Source organism: Heterodontus francisci, chromosome 19, assembly GCF_036365525.1.
Source record: "Heterodontus francisci isolate sHetFra1 chromosome 19, sHetFra1.hap1, whole genome shotgun sequence".
In the NCBI taxonomy this organism is placed as follows: domain Eukaryota; kingdom Metazoa; phylum Chordata; class Chondrichthyes; order Heterodontiformes; family Heterodontidae; genus Heterodontus; species Heterodontus francisci.
Genome location: NC_090389.1, coordinates 55,516,718 through 55,538,116, shown reverse-complemented (window position 1 = coordinate 55,538,116; position 21,399 = coordinate 55,516,718). Strand labels below are relative to the sequence as shown.

At 43.0% G+C, this 21,399-nt stretch overlaps 2 protein-coding genes across 2 annotated transcripts in view; one reads left to right on the top strand and one right to left on the bottom strand.

Annotated features, from left to right (window-relative positions):
- Nucleotides 1-379: 379 nt before the first annotated feature.
- rps23 (ribosomal protein S23) lies at nt 380-7,295 on the bottom strand. Its single transcript, XM_068051687.1, has 4 exons — nt 7,190-7,295; nt 6,216-6,375; nt 4,969-5,089; nt 380-573 (listed from the first exon to the last, which is right to left on the bottom strand). The coding sequence occupies exons 1-4, from the start codon at nt 7,191-7,193 to the stop codon at nt 427-429; spliced, it is 432 nt and encodes a 143-aa protein (XP_067907788.1). The 5' UTR covers nt 7,194-7,295; the 3' UTR covers nt 380-426.
- Nucleotides 7,296-7,566: 271 nt separating this feature from the next.
- Nucleotides 7,567-21,399, top strand: part of atp6ap1la (ATPase H+ transporting accessory protein 1 like a) — a 60,931-nt gene continuing 47,098 nt past the window's right edge. The window contains exons 1-3 of the mRNA XM_068052318.1: nt 7,567-7,707; nt 14,563-14,698; nt 21,325-21,387. Of these exons, the coding sequence (XP_067908419.1) occupies nt 7,607-7,707; nt 14,563-14,698; nt 21,325-21,387 (300 nt within the window). The 5' untranslated portion in view covers nt 7,567-7,606. The remainder of the gene's footprint in view (nt 7,708-14,562; nt 14,699-21,324; nt 21,388-21,399) is intronic.

Below are 21,399 nucleotides of genomic sequence, written 5' to 3'. Positions count from 1 at the left end.
TGACTCCAACCTGTGTACAGCTCCCCGCTCCACCCTGCCAATTCCAACTGACTTCAATTTTACACCATCAAATGCTGAATTTATATTTTCATCTCATCACCATAACTGAAAACAGCAACTAGCAGTACCAGAGGTAAGGACTGCCAGTGCAATGAAGGTCAGATGCATCCCAAACAGGAAGCAATGATTAATGGACCATTATACTTACTTCGAGCCAGTTCAGAGAAGCTACGTGTTTACCCAAAGGAAAAAAACTCAATGACTAAAACCTGGCGCATATGTTCTCAAGACTCTACCCATTGAGTCTTAATGATGATCTTACTGCAAATAGAAAGGATTCAAGAACATTAGGGCATTATATTAGCTTCTGACAAACATCTATTTTAAAATGTTTTATTTTCAATCTTCATTAATATACTGAAAAGTTTAAGATCTTGGTCTCTCCTTCTTGCCTTTGTACAGGGCCAACAGAGATACATTGGCAACTTTCACCACCTTGAAACGAACACCAGGAATATCACCAACAGCATGGCCCTTACGACCAAAACCAGCGACCAGAACTTCATCATTTTCCTAAAAGACGAGAAATTTTGACCATCAGTGAAATAGCTCAAAGCATTTACCAACTAGGAATCATTCAACCTATAACAGTTGGTTTGTTGGGGGGGGGGGGGGGGGAGGGGGGATGGTGGGGAAAAGAGTGTTCTGGACCTTAATGCTGTTAGTGCATCGTTAATGGCACTGTTCCTGGGGAGTCAAAGGAAACAAAGTGAATGCTAAAAAAGGATTGGAGAAGAATTTTAAATTGTGCTCAGTGAAGTGGAGGTTGCTCAAAGTACTGCAATTTTATTTTCTACGAGGCATATTTCAACTGTGACCTATGCTATAAAATTTGTAAATAGGAGATATATAATCTAAGGATCAATTATATAGACATATGGCTGCATTTTATTATGGCGACAGGGATCCCAGTGGTGGGTCAGAAGACAGGGGGAGACCCCGTCAGACCCCTGAAGCCATTTAATGGCAGGCAGACAATTAACCACTCGCCGTTGGGGACACCACCCTCCATCAGAACCCCAAAGCCATTTGACGGCAGGCAGGCAACTGACTGCCCGTCGGGGACACCATTCCTTTAAGGGACGAGCTCCCACCTCCAGAGCTGCCACCAACTGGAAGGCCAGCAGCTCTGCAGTGCTGGCAGCCCCGCTGGAACAGTAATGTCAGAATTGCAGGAGGCACTGCAGTGCGAGGGTGTCCAGAGACCCCAGAAAAGGAGAGAGTGGGGTCAGGGTCACCAGGGTCATTCAGGCAGGCCCCAGCGACGAGATTGGAGGGGTGACCATCTTGGAGCCCTGGACTGCCCCCAAAGGAGGACCCCACCCCACCCCGCTATGAGGCCGCCAGGCTTTACCTGGCGGCGTCTTCCCGTAGCAGCAGGCCCCTCTGCCTTCAACAAAATTGAGGTGGAGGCGGGAGGAGACCCTTAAGTGGCCTGGGGCAGGAAGGCCATTCTTGGCCTACCCCGTCCCGGACAACATGGCAGGGTACCCAGACAACATCGGAAATGGTGCCCTGTCATTTGTTGGGCCCCCTACCCCTCTGTGCCCACCTCCAAGGGCAAAAAAATTCTATCCATAGAATCATAGTATCTACAAAAGTGGTTCAAAACAGTTTCTTTGAAGTATACTTTGACTTTAAGTGGAATATGACCTGCACAGACAGTACTATCAGTCCCAATCTCAACACTGGTATAAATTAATATAAAAATAATCTCCAAGATGGGCATTACATGAAACGTACTCAAAATTGGATTCAATTCTAAAAACAGACCTAAATTACATTAGTCAGCAGCAGTATTGGAGGGAGGGGGAGGGGAAAAAAAGATGAAGATGAACGTCTTGATTTTAAAATTCTTAGCCTCATTTTCAAATCACTCCTTGACCTCTGCCCTGCCCATTTCTAATTTCCTCCCACCCCACAACTCTCAAGTATCTACGCTCCTCTAATTCTGGCCTCTTGCGTATCCCTGATTTTAATTGTTCCACCATTGGTGGCCATGCCTTCAATTGCCAAGGTCCCAAGCTCTGAAATACCCTCCCCTACACCTCACTTTCCTCCTTTCAGACTCTTTTGGTCATCTGGACTAATATCTGTTTTTGTGGCTCAGTGTCATACTTTACATATTCAAACATTCAGGGCTATAGGGCAGCCCTGTAGTACACTGCCTACAATATTAATAGTTACCTTTTTTGTTTTCAATTTGCAATCTCAATGACGTGGAAATTGATAGAAAGGATGGGTGGAATAATACAGGAACTAGTTACCCCATGGCATTGTTACTCACTGTCATTCAGTAACAGTACTAACAGCACTGTGGGTGTACCTGCACCACATGAACTGCAGCAGTTCAAGGTGGCAGCTCACCACCACCTACTCATTTCCAGGCAATGCAGTGATCAGGTATTCAGACACAATGGCCCAGATTTTAAGTTAATACTGATGGTAAAGTAATCAGTGTTTGTTGAAACTTCCTTTCTGGAGTCCACACAGGCGTAACTAAACACGGAAATCCAAAAGCTGCTGCCAGCGATTCAGTGCTTCTGTAGAGGATGGGCTGATGAGGTTCCCCCCAGCTTGCAATTAGAAATTATTGAACTGACAAGAACATCCACTGTCATGTTATTAGCCTTGCTGTAAGAAAAAGTTAATTTTGTTGAATGAGGTGTAACTGCATTTTGAAACTGCATAATGTTCATAATTACTGCTAAACAGCCTCACTGGCCCTGAAAGAGTAATTTTTTTGAATATCAAATTTCTCCATTATGATAATTCCAATCATTTATTTCACCATCTTTAAATATTTAGGTTTACACTTCCTGGCTTACTTCAATCTAATTGGCTGCTTACCCTGCTTGATGACATCACAGTTGTTGGATCTGACGCTGGGAAAGTGGAAACCCATGCCAGAGATTGCAAGATCTTTGTGGGCAGCTTCCTTCGAGATCAGTGATAAATTTGCCACTGACCGCAAAATGTTTTCTTCAGCACCATCACCCATACAGTTTACAAATGAAAATAATGTTGCGACTAAAAACAAAATTAAATATCTTTCATAATTCCTCTACACACTATTCTTCCTGTCATTTATCTTGTGAACCTGTTCACTTATCTGGATATGGGGAAGGGGTGAATAGTTTTCTCTTGAATGACCATCAGAAGGTAATCAATCCTTTTTAACTCATTCTGTGGGAAGTAGCATCACTGGCAAGGATGGTATTTGTTGTCCAACTTTAGTTGTCCCTGAGAAACTGGTGGTAAGCATTTGGAACCAAAGCAGTCCAGATGATCACACAATGCTTTTAGGTAGGGCATTCCAGATTTTTGACCCAGTTATGCTGAACGAACAATGGAAGGAACGTTCAAATCAGGATGGTGGATGACTTGAGGGGAACTTGGAGGTGGTGTTCCCATGCAACTGTTGCCCTTATGCATCTAGGCAGTGGAGATTAGAGGCTTGGGAGCTGCTGTTGCAGATGCCTTGGTGACTCGCTGCAGTGCATCTTGTAGATGGTACACACTGGGGTCATGTTGCAGCAGTGGTGGAGGGAGTGGATGGGCTGCTAATCAAGTGAACTACTTTGTCCTGGCTGGTGTTGAGTTTTGCGAGTGTGTTGCTGCGGCACCCATTTAGGCAGCTGCAAAGTATTCCATCACACTGTGCCTTGAAGTTAAAGGAGAGGTTCTGGGGTCAGGTGAGCCACATACCGCAGAATACCCAGCTTCTGACTTGTACTTGTGGTCACAGCATTTATATGGCTATTCCAAAGTTTCTGTCCAATGGTGACGACCCACCCTGTGATGATAATGTCATTCAATATAAAAGTGTGTTGATTACTCCCTTTCTTGTTGGAAATGGTCATTGCTTAGCACTTTTATTCCGCAAATGTTACTTGCCATTAATCAGCTCAAGCTTGGATGCTGTCTAGATCTTGTTGCATGCAAGCACAGATTTCATTAGCTGAGGAATTGCAAATGGAGTTGAATACAGCAATCACCAGCAAACAGCCCCCTCTGCTGCCCCTATGATGGAAGAGATGTCATTGATGTAGCAGCTGAAAATAGTTGAGCCTAACACACTGCCTCGAAGAACTCCTACAATAATCCACCTCCAGCAAACATCTTTCATTGTGCTGGGTACAACTCTGGCCACTGGAGATTTCTCCCTGATCCCCACTAACCTCAGGTTCTTTGTTTACAAATAATATGTAGAAATAGGATATGAGATATCACTGAAGAAAATTAAAATACACAAAAGGGAAATAAGGTGAACTTTTAAACTATTTCATGGCAGGTCCCATTATTTATCTTGTACTAGATGTTGGGGTTCTGGAGGACCCATTTAAAGTAAAATGTGTTAACGCATACTCAGTTGTTACAAAGGACTAGAAATGTAGAACAAAGTAAAGGCCTGCTACCTGACCCCAACTCAATGGGACCCGACGAAACGTCGGGTTCAGGTCGGGCCCCTCTTCTGGATCTGGCTTTCGGGCGCGGCTCGGGTCAGACACACACGGTAAGTGCTCTGCTGGCAAGTACTGAAATTTTAAAACTTATCTGAGCTGGGAGTCTGCGACGAAACTGAGTCTGCGCAGTGAGCGAGTGACATCACTATGAAGTCATCACGCATGCGCTGCAACTTCTGTGTCAGGAAGGTAAGTAAAGGGATGGTCGGGTGGGACTCGGGGCAAAATCGGAGACTCGGGTCCGCTGTGGTTTGGGTCGGGTTCTTGTTCCCGACCTGAGCAGGCCTTTAGCACAAAGTCTCAATATAAAAAAGTTGATTTAATTATAACCATTAATACAAGTGAAAGTAGCATACAATATAAAATGGCATCATTTATATTCATAGCATTAGCAAAAATCGGTTCTGTACCTGTAGATTATTCTAAAAACTTTAATGCTTACCTCAATGAAATTCAAACAACCATCATTTGGAACAAAAGCTGTGATTTTCTTGCCATTCTTAATGAGCTGGACTCGAACACACTTTCGGATGGCAGAATTGGGCTGCTTAGCCTCAACACCACTGTATCAAAAAGCAAAATTATTAATTTCCCATATTCCTGAACTCATGGTCTGCATTTATCCCCTTCCAAACTGATGATTAACCTTCACACATTTTGTATAGTTAAAGGCATCATTAAAGTTGTCCAAGGTGGGGGAAATGCAGAGGGTTAATTTCCCAGTTTGTTTCACTTAAAACTGGATGCAGTTTTTACAAACTATAAGGTAAACCAGAGAAATTTAATCTATCCAAATCAATTAATTAAAATCAAGGCACTATACAGGTATTTGAAAACGATTATTTAACATACAATATTGTTTTTCTGCTAAAGTGCACACATTGTGAAATTGTCTGAAATGTTGAGGTGAATGTTCAGTTCCAGATCAGTGCATTAAATCTAGTTAAGTGTAATACTGCCAGGTATTCGTCATATTCAGTTTTCAGCTTACCATCAAAAGAAGGTACCAAACAGTAGCTAGGAACTTTCCTAGCAAGAGATTGAACAACACAGCCAGTATCAAGGCCACTCTCTTACACATTCTAACAGTTCCTTTTAAGAATTGAGGAGAGGTGTAACACAGGGAAACTTGAGTGACTGCACGAGAGGGTGCAGAGGAGCTTCACCAGGATATTGCCTGGGCTGGAGCATTTCAACTGTGAAGAGAGACTGGATAGGCTAGGGTTGTTTTCCTTAAGAGCAGAGAAGGCTGAGGGGGGAACCTGATTGAGGTATACAAAATTATGAGGGGCATTGATAGGTTAAGATAGGAAGAATTTTTTCCCCTTAGCGGAGGGTTCAATAACCAGGGGGCATAGGTTTAAGGTAAGGGGAAGGAGGTTGAGAGGATTTGAGGAAAAAAAGATTCACTGAGGGTGGTTGGAATCTGGAACACACTGCCTGAAGAGGTGGAGGAGGCAGGAACCCTCAACATTTTCGTAGTATCTGGATGAGCACTTGAAACGCCATAGCATACAAGGCTACGGGCCAAGTGCTGGAAAATGGGATTATAGTAGTTAGGTGCTTGATGGCCAGCACAGACATGATGGGCGAAGGGCCTGTTTCTGTGCCGTATGACTATGACTCTAAAGGATAAACCTTATAGCAGTCAGTAATGGTGAGCAAGATCCTCAGTTTAAAAATACTTACACTTTTTCCAAGACTATTCCTTTGGCATGGGATGCACCACCAAATGGGTTGGCCTTCAGGGCAGTCCCCAAGTGGGCCTTCTTGTACTGCTTATCATGCCATTTCTGATCACGGCGAAGGTTACGTAACTTTCTAGCTGTACGAAGACCACGACACTTACCTAAAAGCAAAAGTTAAAATGTCTACAGTTCTGGTCACAATGCAGAAAGGACATAATTGTTCTGGAGAGAGTACAGAAGAGATTTACAAGAATGTTGCCATGGCTCGAAAGTTGCAGCTATGAGGAAAGATTGGATAGGCTGGGGTTGTTTTCTTTATAACAGAGGAGGCTGAGGGGTGCTTAATAGAGGTGTACAAAATTATGAGGGGCCTAGATAAGAGTAAACAGGAAGGACCTGTTTCCCCTAGTGGAGAGGTCAATTACCGGGGGTACAGATTTGTGATTAGTTGAAGGATTCGAGGGGACATGAGGGTGTCTGGATTTCACTGCCAGCAACAGTGATAGAAAAAGAAACCCTCAATTCTTTTAAAAGATACCTAGACATGCTGAATGGCCTCCTTCCATGCCATAATTTTTTTATGGTTGTAAAACCCCAGCACCTCTTCACATTGACTTCAAGGCCCACATAATTCCACACAGTTTTTAAATCACATTTTTCTACAATTGAGGAATCTGTGTTGGGACTTTCGTGAACTCTCATCCAGAGTTATTTTTATGGATTTTTTTTTTGAGAGGCTGTCAGTAAAGCGACCGCCTGGGCCAGGCCCTAGGCCTAAACACTCGAGTCAGGAACCCGCGCATGGCGGCTCGCATACGTCTGGTTGTCATTAACACAATAAAATAAACTGCCCAAAATTGACGGCGCCCCGTGGCGGAGGCTAACTGTGCAAACTCCGAATGGCAATTTCAAAGGGCGGATTCGGTACGACCGAACCCGCTATTAGCAATTAGGCTGCTCGCCCCACTCTCTCACCCATAGTCACAGACTCGGCCACTCAGCAAAAAGACCGAACCAGACCGTGCGCCGAACCTATTACCGTGCAGAAGGACCCCGCCAGCAGCCCTTTACCGCCTGCCGTAAAACACGAAAAACCATCTCGTTTTAAGCAAGCCTGTCCAAAGTCTGAGAGGAAATAATCTCCTCATTCGAAAAAAAAATTATATTCAGCAAAATCCTGTTTTTACTCGGTTTAAAACGTAAAATTCTATAGATCCCGCCTTCTGCTGGTCCTAATTGGCTCCCCGGCGGAAAGCCCATCGCTGGTTGGTGGAGATTTCCGTTAATCACAGGGATGTCGCTTTCGAGCTGTTACAGCGGGCTGAAGCCAAGGTTCGGTTTTGGAACATCGCGAGTGGAAGGTTGTGTTACAGTCGCTGCTGATATTCATAAATGGAAATCTGTAAGATACAGTACTTAATAATTTCCCTCCTCATTAGGCTTTCGATTACGGTTGATCAGACCGTGCCTGTTATAATGTGGTCATCGGCAAAGTAAGTAAATGTTTACAAGCTACAAATTGTATAACTTTCAGAAATAAAATATATTCCAAATATTTAATTACTATATTTATACATAGCATCAGTCTATTTTATGAATATGTTATGAACGATCAACAAGTTGCTTACCTTCAATCTGCACAAAGATAAAAGGAGAAACGAAATGAATATAGTATTTATTTAATTAAAAGCAAAATACTGCGGATGCTGGAAATCTGAAATAAAAACAAGAAATGCTGGAAATACTCAGCAGGTCTGGCAGCATCATTATTATTATAGTATTTATTTACTCTGAATTAACTAACAATAATATAAACGGTCATGTTATTCTAATAATAGTTTGATCAGGAACCTTTCGTTGATTGGATTATCCAATGCAATATTCGCAAAGGGCGAGATTCATATTGAAAACTTTCTTCGGAACTAATCGTTTAGATTATCAATTTATTATTGTACAGAAAATATTTACGAAAGGTGGCGATAACAAGTTACATTGCCGCACTCAATAAACAGCGTGAAGTTCAGATGATTTACTACTTTCTGTTTTATGTAAACTTCGTTTTATTGCATACTATGTCACTAACTTGTTTTTATGTTTCTTCGGTTCCAGTTGAAGCAATTTGTGAACAAAACAGAAAATGCTTGAAATGCCCCGGTCTACACCAGAAACGCTGATCTGCATTCTTTCTTCTCAGATGTTGGAACCTCTGTGTATCTCCAGCATTTTCTGTTTTTATTTCAGATTTCTAACATCTGCAGTTGTTTTTCGTGCCTGTACCAGATTTTTACTCGAACGTATATTTTAATTAAAACAAGAAATGCTGGAAATACTCAGCAGGTCTGGCAGCAACTGTGGGGAGAGAAGCAGAGTTAACGTTTCAGTTCAGTGACTTTTCATCAGAACTGCCAGAGAACATCCAGTTCTGATGAAGGGTCACTGACCTGAAACGTTAACTCTGCTTCCCCCTCCACAGATGCTGCCAGACCTGCTGAGTATTTCCAGTATTTCTTGTTGTTATTTCAGATTTCCAGCATCTGCAGTATTTTGCTTTTATTTTAAGAAGTATTACCCGATTCTATATTAAATCAAAGGTTATACTGCTATATTTCCCAACGGTGAATTTAATCCGGATACCTAGCTTTACTGCACAGATGGGACTTTACCGATCATGTAGGCCAATGTGAACATGTGATTCATTTAATCTTGTATTCGACATTCAGAGATGTTCTAGTGAATATCAGTGCCCGGACAATGTTAGACAGTTCTGAGTTGCCTTCTCCCACTTTACTATTTGTTGCCAAATAAGGCTCAGGTAGCTGTTTCAGTGCTTGATAGCGTACCAAATAGAATATGAAAGGAGAACTAATCTCCGATAACTGGCATTTCATTCTCTAAATAGAATACATTGGCATATGCCTTAAGGTGGTATGTTCTCTTTTGATAACGTCTTCTTGGTTTAGGAAAATTCCTAACCATTTGAGCTCCAATCGAATTATTATAGGTGGATGCAGTTTATGAAAAATAATAGTCTTCCAATGTTCAAACTCAAAATATTCTGGGAATAAGATGAAACATGGTTGAACTGTGATGCTATTTTGCAGCTGGGTCCGCTTGGGGAAAGGATTTTGTGCGGATAAATTATGTCCATGGATCGCTCAGAATCAATTTTTTCCTGACCCTCTATTTCAGTCGACGAACTTTCGTCTTGTTCACACTTAACCTCCATCGACAATCATCAGGCAACATGCTGATAAATATTTCCGTAAATATCTTGCTACTACACTGTTTTAAGAGGTAAACACCTTGTAAAGGTTAAGCACCTTCATCAGTCATACCTGACGATATCATTATTAACAAATAATCCATAGCTTTTAATAAAAGCAAAATACTGTTAACTCTGCTTCTCTTTCCATAGCGTTTAAGACTTGACGTCCCACATCCTATCATAAACGCAGAGCTATTATTGTTTTCTCAGTTATTCATTGTCTCTTTTCACAAATTTGTGAACATTCAACAAGTTTTCTGATCCGCCATAAACTTTGAAGGGATACGAGTACAATTGGCTTCTGAATTCCTGAGCTCAGGAGAGTGTAAAATTGGGATTTGAGAGTTTCTAGTCCTCCGATTCCGACCAGCATAATTCATGCTTCGCGGCGAGGGAGGTATTTCCAGGCCAATAGATCCGTTTGTATGCGACAGTATAAACCTGAAAGGAGATGAAATATTCTACTATTTGGAAATCCAGTAACAATGACTGAAATTTGAAGCAATTTTCTGAGTTATCCTATTCTCCAAAAATAAACATCCAATGAACAGATTTATTTGACCATATAAATAAAAGCAAGATACTGCGGATACTGGAAAACTATAACAGGAGGTGCTGGAAATACTGTGGAGAAGGAAACAGGGTTAACGTTTCAGGTCTGTGACCTTTCATTAGAACTATCTGACTGGCACGCTTTTAATGCTGATTTTTCTTTCCTATTCTAATTCAATTCTACATTTTGTAATTTTTAAAAATTCCTTTTTGCGATGTGGGCATCACTGGCTTGGCTAGCATTTATTGCCCATCACTAATTGCCCTTGAGAAGGTAGTGGTGAACTGCCTTCTCGAACTGCTGCAGTCCTTGGCGGGTAGGTACACCCACAGTGCTGTTAGGAAGGGAGTTCCAGGATTTTGAAGGAACAGCGATATAGTTCCAAGTTTGGATGGTGTATGGCTTGGAGGGGAACTTGCACATGATGGTGTTCCCATGCATATGCCCTTGTCCTTCTAGGTGGTAGAGGTCGCAGGTTTGGAAGGTGCTGTCTAAGGAGCCTTGGTGTGTTGTTGCAGTGTATCTTGTAGATGGTACACACTGCTGCCACTGTGCGTTGGTGTTGGAGGGAGTGAATGTTTGTGGATGGGGTGCCAATCAAGCGGGCTGCTTTGTCCTGGATGGTGTCGAGCTTCTTGAGTGTTGTTGGAGCTGCACCCATTCAGGCAAGTGGAGAGTATTCCATCACACTCCTGACTTGTGCTTTTTAGATGGTGGACAGGCATTCGTGAGACAGGAGGTGAGTTACTCATCACAGAATTCCTAGCCTCTGGCCTGCTTTTGTAGTCACAGCATTTATGTGGCTGGTCCAGTTCAGTTTCTGGTCAATGGTAACCTCCAGGATGTTGACAGTGGGGGATTCAGTGGTGGTAATGCCTTTGAACATCAAGGGGAGATGGTTAGATTCTCTCTTGTTTGAGATGGTCATTGTCTGGTACTTGTGTGGTGCGAATGTTACTTGCCACTTATCAGCCCAAGCTTGGATGTTGTCCAGGTCTTGCTGCATCTGGACATGGGCTGCTTCAGTATATGAGGAGTCATGAATGGTGAACGTTGTGCAATCATCAGCGAACATCCCCACTTCTGAACTTATGATGGAGGGAAGGTCATTGATGAAGCAGCTGAAGAGGGTTGGGCTGTAGGACACTACCCTGAGGAACTGAGGAACTGAGGAGAAGGATAGGTATGTGCAACAGGGCAAGGTTTACAATTGGGGGAAGGGTAGATATGATGCTGTCAGGCAGGAACTGAGGAGCATAAGTTGGGAGCATATGCTGGCAGGGAAGGGCACGGTCGAAATGTGGAACTTTTTCAAGGAGCAGATAGTAGGGGCCATTGATAAGCATGTCCCTGTCAGACAGGGAAGGGATGGTCATGTGAGGGAACCGTGGTTGACAAGAGAGGTTGAGAGTCTTGTTAGGAAGAAGAAGGAGGCGTATATAAAGTTGAGGAAAAAGGGCACAGGCATAGATCTGGAGGGATACAAGATGGCCAGAAAGGATCTGAAGAAAGGGATTAGGAGAGCTAAGAGAGGGCATGAAAAATGCTTGGCGGGTAGGATAAAAGAAAACCCCAAGGCCTTTTACGCGTATGTCAGAAATATGAGGATGACTAGGGGGACCATAGGTCCGGTCAAGGACAATAGCGGGAGACTGTGTGTTGAGCCGGAAGAGATAAGTGAGGTTTTGAATGAGTACTTCTCTTCGGTATTTACGAATGAGAAGGGGTGTATTACTGAAGAGGACGGTGTGAAACAGACTGGTAAGCTCGAGGAAGTGCTCGTTAGGAGGGAAGATGTGTTGGGGTTTTTGAATAACTTGAAGATAGACAAGTCTCCCGGGCCTGACGGGGTATATCCAAGGATGTTATGGGAAGCAAGGGATGAAATTGCAGAGCCGCTGGCAATGATCTTTTCATCTTCTCTGCTGACGGGGGTGGTACCAGGTGATTGGAGGGTGGCAAATGTTGTGCCCCTGTTCAAGAAAGGGAATAGGAACAACCCTGGGAATTACAGGCCAGTTAGTCTTACTTCGGTGGTAGGCAAGTTGATGGAAAAGGTGCTGAGGGATAGGATTTATGAGCATCTGGAAAGACACTGCTTGATTCGGGACAGTCAGCACGGTTTTGTGAGGGGTAGGTCTTGCCTCACAAGCCTGATTGAATTCTTTGAGCAGGTGACCAAGCAAGTGGATGAGGGTAAACCAGTGGATGTGGTGTACATGGATTTTAGTAAGGCATTTGATAAGGTCCCCCATGGTAGACTTATGGAGAAAGTCAGGAGGCATGGGATAGTGGGGAATGTGGCCAGTTGGATTAAGAATTGGCTAACTGATAGAAGGCAGAGAGTGGTCTTAGATGGTAAATACTCAGCCTGGAGCCCAGTTACCAGTGGCGTGCCACAGGGATCAGTTCTGGGTCCTCTCCTGTTTGTGATTTTTGTTAACGACTTGGATGAGGAAGTCGAAGGGTGGGTCAGTAAATTTGCAGATGATACAAAGGTTGGTGGAGTTGTGGATACCGAGGAGGGCTATTGTCGTCTGCAAAGGGACTTGGATAGGTTGCAGTGCTGGGCTGAAAAGTGGCAGATGGAGTTTAACCCTGAAAAGTGTGAGGTCGTCCATTTTGGAAGGACAAACATGAATGCAAAATACTGGGTTAACGGTAGGGTTCTTGGGCATGTGGAGGAGCAGAGAGACCTTGGGGTCTATGTGCATAGATCATTGAAAGTTGCAACTCAAGTGGATAGGGCTGTGAAGAAGGCATATGGGGTGTTAGCGTTCATTAGCAGAGGGATTGAATTTAAGAGCCGTGAGGTGATGATGCAGCTGTACAGGACCTTGGTAAGGCCTCATTTGGAGTACTGTGTGCAGTTCTGGTCGCCTCATTTTAGGAAGGATGTGGAAGCCTTGGAGAGGGTGCAGAGGAGATTTACCAGGATGTTGCCTGGAATGGAGAATAAGTCTTACGAGGAAAGGCTGAACATTCTAGGCCTCTTCTCATTAGAAAGGAGAAGGATGAGGGGTGACATGATAGAGGTTTATAAGATGATCAGGGGAATAGATAGGGTAGACAGTCAGAAACTTTTTCCCCGGGTGGAGCAAAGCGTTACAAGGGGTCATAAATTTAAGGTGAAGGGTGGGAGATATAAGGGGGATGTCAGGGGAAGGTTCTTTACCCAGAGAGTGGTCGAGGCATGGAATGCCTTGCCCGGGGACGTTGTTGAGTCAGAAACTTTAGGGACTTTCAAAAGGCTTTTGGATAGGTATATGGATAAAGGAGAATGATGGGGTATAGATTAAATTGTCCTTGACAGAGGACAAAGGATCGGCACAACATTGTGGGCCGAAGGGCCTGTTCTGTGCTGTATGTTCTATGTTCTATGTTCTAACTCCTACAGTGATGTCCTGGGACTCTGATAATTGACCTCCAACCACAACCATCTTCCTGACTCCCAAACAGCAGAGATTTTCCCCCCTGGTTCCCATTGACTCCATTTTTACCAGGGCTCCTTGATGCCATACTTGGTCAAATGCTGCCTTGATGTCAAGGGCAGTCACTCTCACCTCACCTCTGGAGTTCAGCTGCTTTGGCCATGTTTGGACCAAGGCTGTAATGAGGTCAGGAGCTGAGTGGCCCTGGCGGAACCCAAACTGAGTGCCAATGAGCAGGTTATTGCTGAGCAAGTGCCGCTTGATAGCACTATCGATGACCCCTTCCATTACTTTGCTGATGATGGACAGTAGACTGATAGGGTGGTAATTGGCTGGGTTGTGTTTGTCCTGCTTTTTGTGGACAGGACATACCTGGACAATTTTCCACATTTCCGGGTAGATGCCAGTGTTATAGCTGGACTGGAACAGCTTGGCTAGGGGCGCGGCTAGTTCTGGAGCACAGGTCTTCAGTACTATTGCCGAATGTTGTCAGGGCCCATAGCCTTTGCAGTATCCAGTGCCTTCTGCTGTTTCTTGATATCACGTGAAGCGAATCGGATTGGCTGAAGACTGGCATCTGTGATGCTGGGGACCTCAGGAGGAGGCCAAAATGGATCATCCACTCAGCCCTTCTGGCTGAAGATGGTTGCAAATGTTTCAGCCTTGTCTTTTGCATTGATGTGCTGGGCTCCCCCATTGTTGAGGATGGGGAGCCTCCTCCTCCTCCTGGGTAGTTGTTTAATTGTCCACCACCATTCATGACTCGATGTGGCAGGACTGCAGATAAGCACTGAATATTTTACTAACTGGTAAATACTTTATTAAACTCCAGTACCTGCTGCCTGATGTCACAAAGGCCTTCTGGTTGAATATCACAATCTATTTTACCTCTTTCACTTGCCTAACAGTTTTGTTCCCACTCACAAGTGTATTCAATTGCCTAATGCAATATAGTAACAAAAGCTAGGAAAAATCTTTTAAATTTAATTACATCATTTTTAAATAGTCATCTTACATTGAAAAATGGAAATATTAAATATGCTGATTTTTTTATTTCAATACTTAATGCAAATACATGACTTCATTCAATTCAATACAGGGCACTGTGGAAAACAGTGAATATTCCACATCGAGAGCACATTGGATCACATAAAGAAGTGCTGGAGCTGTCCAGGTATCTCAATCCTGTACTCAACAGAGGTCCGAAGAAAGTGGTACTGTTCTGGCAAGACAAGGTGACTGAGGCAAAATTCTTTCTGTCGACATTTTAGTTAAAGGATTTTAAAATTGGTTTTAAAAATGCCAACTGGCAATGCTGTAACACCTAAAAAGGAATATATACGATGGGAAAGTTCATCTGGTCAGTTCCAGAATCCAAGAAAGATTGCATCCCATAATACTCCTTTACCCGTTTTTTTTCTTTAGTGCTTAACCAATTCTTTCTTGGTACAATCAGCCCCAATATCTCCCTTGGCAGTCAATTACATACATTCATCACCTAAGTTAAAGTAGTCAAACCTAAACTGTTTCTCCATAGTCAATTTTCTAAATTTGAGGCTATGTACTCTTGTTATAGTGTCTGTGTTGACATTTATGTTGTCCATACCATTTAGGATCTTGAATACTTCAATAAGAGCCTTTTCTTTTCCAGGGTAAATATTCCGAGCTTTTAGAATCTTTCCTTATGTCTGAACCAGCAATGTAGTTGTCCTTTGTTGCACTGTCTCCAAAGACTGGATGTGGTTTACATAATATAGTGACTAGATTCATATGTTCTACTTCAGATGGGGTAAGACCCAGTGCTCTGCAAACTTGCAACCATTTCCTGCAATTACACTTTATTCCTTCGGGGCTACAATCCAAGATAATAATTACTTTCTTTACTACTGCCACAGATTAGACTGATGGCTTTATCAATCGTATCCACTAGTACTGCCTCTCCTGTCATGTCCTGTAGAAAAATACAATTTAGTTAATATTGCCACTATTTATATCCTGCTATCTAATAACACTGACATAATTGTCCTACAAAATTGCTGCAATAATTACTAAATTGCAAATGTTTTAAAATGCTAACAAGAGTACAAATGTGAAACATGAAAATTCACTGTCGGATCCTGCTCTCATCTGCTAAACTGCTCAGTATTCCCTCCTGGAATGCAAAGATAATCCCTGGCTTCTTTTCTCTACTGCAAACCATCTACTTAAACCCCTCTCCCCTGTCACCTCCACCCTCACCTCCAACATTAAGTGCACGGAGCTCATGGAATTACATGTCGCTATGACTGAGACCAGCAATCAGCTGCCTCCACCGCTTCCCTCCCTTCAACGAGCCCGCCAGGCTAAACCTCCTGTAAAGATACCGCCCCCCCCCACCCCACCCTAACCCTAAACTCACATCTTTCTCTAGCTTCTATCCCATTTCCCCTCATGACCTCTCTTAGCACATCTTGTTCGTGACACCCACCACCTGCTCTCTCGATCCTATTTCCACTAAAATGCTGATCAGCCAGCTTCCCTTCCTGGTCCTCAAGCTAGCTGATATTATTCATGAATCTTTGTTCAGGTACTGTCACTTCCATTTAATCTGCCATCATCACCCTTTTCCTAAAAAAAAACCCTTGACCACTGTCCTTGCAAACTACTGCCCCATCTCCAACCACCCTTTCCTCTCCAAAATCCTTGAACGTGTTGTTGCCTCCCAAATCTATGCCCATCTTTCCTGGAACAACTTCTTTAAATCCCTCCAATTGGGTATTCACCCCTGCCACAGTAGCAAATCAGCACTTACCAAAGTCTCAAATGACATCATATGTGACTGTGACAAAGGTAAACTATCCCTTCTTGTCCTTCTCAACCTGTCTGCAACATTTAACACAGTTGACCACACTATTATCCTCCAACACCTTTCCATTGTCATCCAGTTGTGTGGGACTGCATTCGCCTGGTTCCATTCCTATCTATCCAGTCGTGGCCAGAGTATCACTACAATGGTTTCTCTTCCTGCTCCTGCACCATTACCACTGGTGTTCCCCAAGGATCTATTCTTGGCCCCACTTCTATCTCCCATCTACATGCTGTGTTTTGGCAACATCATCCAAATGCACAGCGTTAGTTTTCACATGTACGCTGACAACACCCTGCTCGACCTCACCACCGCCTCTCTTGAATTCTCCTCTGTTGCTAAATTATCAGACAACTTATCCGACATCCAGTACTGGACAAGCAGAAATTTTCTTCAATTAAATATTGGGAAGAGCAAAGCTATTGTCTTCGTTAAAATAAAAGCAAAATACTACGGATGCTGGAAATATGAAATAAAAACAGAAAGTGCTGGAAATACACAGCAGGTCTGGCAGCATCTGTGGAGAGAGAAACAGAGTTAACATTTCAGGTCTGTAACCTTTCACCAGAACTCATTGGGCTGGATTTTAAATGCTCACTGCCAATCTTGCACCGCCCCCCGATGACAAGGAGGGGCCGGGCAGTCCGTCCCTGGCATTGATGTCCGGTGCCACTGCGCAGGCGCCCACGCCAGTTTGAAAGAGCTTCCAGCCCTTACATTTCATTTGAATATTTAAAGGAATAAACATTTTAGATTTAATTTAAAAACTTAAAGAAATGTTTCTATCCGCTTTCCCACGCCCCCAATATCTGTTCAGTTCATTCCTTGTCCTCTCACCCCCCCCAAAATACTTACCTTGTGTACCTGACCTTCCCCCCCAAAGTTCATTAACTTTGAACTTCAACCCCTTCCCACCATCCCCTCCACCAATCAGAATAGTTTGACCCCGCTCCTCCCCCTCCCCACACGTAAATACTTACTTGCTCCCCCCTCCCCACCAGTATCCCGCATCGGATCTCCAAATGGAGATCTGAAGGCGCGGCAGTGCTCGCCTCCGCCACCAACATGGTGTCGGAACGGACGACAGAAGCGGGTAAGTATTTAATTCATTCATTTGCATTCCTATGACTATGTTAATGCTGCTCCCATCGTCGAGTGGCGGGAGTGGGCCGCCACGAGGCCTCACTGCCGCCGGCAATATTGGGCCAGGCCTTCCTGGCATTGAGGCCCGTGGCAGGCCTCTCCCAGGGACATTTTCCGGCCCGCTGCGCCATGATGTCTGACGTCAAGGGGGCTGTAAAATTCAGCCCATTGTCTTCGTTCCCTGCCACAAACTCTGTTCTCTAGCTATCAACCTATCCCACTCCCCAGGTTGAACCAGATTGTTCGCAACCTTGGTGTCATATTTGACCTCAAGATGAGCTTCCGATCACATATCTGCGCCACCACTAAGACTGCCTATTTCCCCCCCATAACATTCCCTACGTCAGCTCACCTGCTGATGAAATCCTCATCCGTGCCTTTGTTACCTCTAGATTTCAGTAGTCCAATGCACTCCTAGCCAGCCTCTCACATTCAACCTTTGTAAACTAGAGGTCATCCAAAACTCTGCTGCCAAGTTCCATTTACCCATTACTCCTGTGCTCGCTGACCTACATTGGCTCCTGTTCAAGCAGCACCTTGATTTTAAAATTCTCATTATTGTTTCCAAATCCCACTATGGCCGTGCCTCTCCTAATCTCCGTAATCTCCTCCAGCCCCATAACCCTCCAAGATATCTGCGCTCAATTAATTCTGGCCTCTTTAGCATCCCCAATTTTAATTGCCCCACCATTAGTGGCCATGCCTACAGCTGCCTAGGTCCTAAGCTTTGGAATTCCCTCCCTAAACCTCTTTGCCTCTTTACCTCTTTGACCAAGCTGTTGTCCATCTGCTCCAATAATGCCTTATGTGGCTCTGTGTCAAATTTTGCTTTATAATGCTCCTGTGAAACACTTTGGAATGTTTTATTATGTTAAAGGCACTTTATAAACACAAATTGTTGTTTTTGAAAAGATGTAAGGTTTACACTGATGAATTCAGAATTGCACTCAAATTCTTAATTCAGCTAAAGATCATAAAAATTACCTTTGAAATCTATACATCCTTCTGAGATTTATAATAGATTCAGGGTTATGTAGTTAATAACAATATTTAATTCAATATTTAATATCCACAAAGATTAGATTTTTACTTCGTGTCACCTATTACAATGAGATGCTTCTTATAACTGCACCAGTGCTTTCGAAACTAATAAATGTAACATAACAAAATCAACTGGAGACAGCAGTGTGATTTTATTCTGTTTTTAGCTGTACAATAACATTCATAATTAAAATTATTTGTGACAATTATGTAAAATCTCTTTTTAATGAGTTCAGATGCTTTAGCAGATTTTAAATCTATTTTCATAACAAAACTGAACTAAACTATATATTTATCAGAATATACTACGGTGAATAGAAATTGTGTTATTGGAGATTATTTTATTTTAGCGGGAACACCACTTCCCCCTCTTTTAATTTTTTTTCTCTTTTCTCCCAATTGGGACTTGCTCTGGTAGATAGCATCTCAGTCAAAAGGGAAGGTGGGCAATCTGTCTCCAAACTTACATCTATGCCAATCTTAAATGACAAATGAAGAGAAGACGTGGATTGATTCTCACTCCCTTCTAGTGAGGAAGTGCTTGTTTTGATTGTGATTTGTGATTTAAGATTGGCATAGATGGAAGTTTGGAGACAGATTGCCCACCTTCCCTTTTGACTGAGATGCTATCTACCAGAGCAAGTCCCAATTGGGAGAAAAGAGAAAAAAAATTAAAAGAGGGGGAAGTGGTGTTCCCGCTAAAATAAAATAATCTCCAATAACACAATTTCTATTCACCGTAGTATATTCTGATAAATATATAGTTTAGTTCAGTTTTGTTATGAAAATAGATTTAAAATCTGCTAAAGCATCTGAACTCATTAAAAAGAGATTTTACATAATTGTCACAAATAATTTTAATTATGTTATTGTGCAGCTAAAAACAGAATAAAATCACACTGCTGTCTCCAGTTGATTTTGTTATGTTACATTTATTAGTTTCGAAAGCACTGGTGCAGTTGCCTCTCGATGGCAACACAGATGTGTTTGGGAATTTGAGATCAGAAGCAGAAGATCGTGAGCATGCTTCTACATCCCAGTACTATATACAAGCAGAGGTGCGTAATAGTTAACCCAGGTGAAGTGAGAGTGACTGCCCTTGACATCAAGGCAGCATTTGACTGAGTGTGGCATCAAGGTGCCCTAGCAAAACAGGAGTCAGTCGGAATTAGGGGGGAAACTCTCCACCTGTTAGAGTCATACCTAGCACAAAGGAAGATGGTTGTGGTTGTTGGAGGTCAATCATCTCAGTCCCAGGACATCATGCAGGAGTTCCTCAGGGTAGTGTTCTAAGCCCAATCATCTTCAGCTGTATCATCAATGACTTTCCCTCCATCAAAAGGTCAGAAGTGGGGATGTTTGCTGATGATTTCACAATGTTCAACACCATTCGCGAATCCTGAGATACTGAAGCAATCCGTGTCCATGTGCAGTAAGACCTGGCCAACATTCAGGCTTGGGCTGATAAGTGGCAAGATACATTGGCGCCACACAAGTGCCAGGCAATGACCATCTCAAACAAGAGAGAATCTAACCATCTCCCCTTGACATTCAATGGCATTACCATCGCTGAATCCCCCACTATCAACATCCTGGAGGTTACAATTGACCAGAAACTGAACTGGAGCAGCCATATAAATACTGTCGCTTTAAGAGCAGGTCAGAGGCTGGGAATTCTACAACGAGTAACTCACCTCCTGACTCCCCAAAGCATGTCCACCATCTACAAGGCACAAGTCAGGAGTGTGATGGAATACTCTCCACTTGCCTGGATAGGTGCAGCTCCAAAAACACTCAAGAAGCTTGACATCATCCAGGACAAAGCAGCCCGCTTGATTGGCAGCCCATTCACCATCTTAAACATTCACTTTCTCCATCACAAGCGCACAGTGCCAGCAGTGTCTACCATATATAAGATGCACTGAAGCAATTGGCTTAGGCTCCTTCGACAGCACCTTCAAAACCTATGACCTCTACCACCAAGAAGGACAGGGGTAGCAGATGCATGGGAACACCAACACCTGCAAGTTCCCTCCAAGCCACACACCATCCACACTTGGAACTATATCACTGTTCCTTCACTGTCGCTGGGTCAAAATCCTGGAACTCCCTTCCTAACAGCACTGTGGGTGTACCTACACCATATGGACTTCAGCGGTTCAAGAATGCAGTTCACCACTACCTTCTCAAGGGCAATTTGGATGGATAATAAATGCTGGCCTAACCAGCAACACCCACAAAAGAGTAAAAAAAAAAGTAGTTAATACCATGAAAGAATGGTCTTACAGAGTAATCAAATATATATTTGTTCACATACTTTGAATCTATTAAAGTTCTTGTACCTTAACTACAATCAACCTTCATTTCAACATATACTTAAACCTATCATTTTGCTTTTCTGAGACACTTTTCTGCAGTGTCTGTAGTGGGTGTAAGCACTTTAACATGCTATCTTCTATTAAACGCATGCATACATTCACATTAGTTCCGAAGAAGGGTCACTGACCCGAAACGTTAACTCTGCTTCTCTTTCCACAGATGCTGCCAGACCTGCTGAGTGATTCCAGCATTTCTTGTTTTTGTGTCATACATTCACATTCTGGTTAGTCAAATTCATGGCAATTTATAATGGAAGAATATTTACTGATTCAATGTGAATTAATAATATATTAGTCTTACTTGAAGCTAATTTATCCTGTACATACATGTGTACTGCACCAAATAGTTGAGAGCACTGATTTAATCACACTGTATTTTAGGGAAAACTAGATTTAGTTAAATTAAAACTGATGTTCTATTTCTTAGCTCTTTATATTTTGATTGTACTTTCAGCTGAACATCCATGATATTATCACTCTTGATGGCAAGTTGGCCCACACATTTTCAATCATTCAGGTATGATGGAAC

Coding starts and splice junctions, on each gene's coding strand:
- rps23 (XM_068051687.1), bottom strand. Junction 5,090..6,215: donor GGAATAGTCTTGGAAAAAGT/GTAAGTATTTTT, acceptor TTTTTGATACAG/TGGTGTTGAGGCTAAGCAGC. Junction 574..4,968: donor GTTGTTTGAATTTCATTGAG/GTAAGCATTAAA, acceptor CTCGTCTTTTAG/GAAAATGATGAAGTTCTGGT.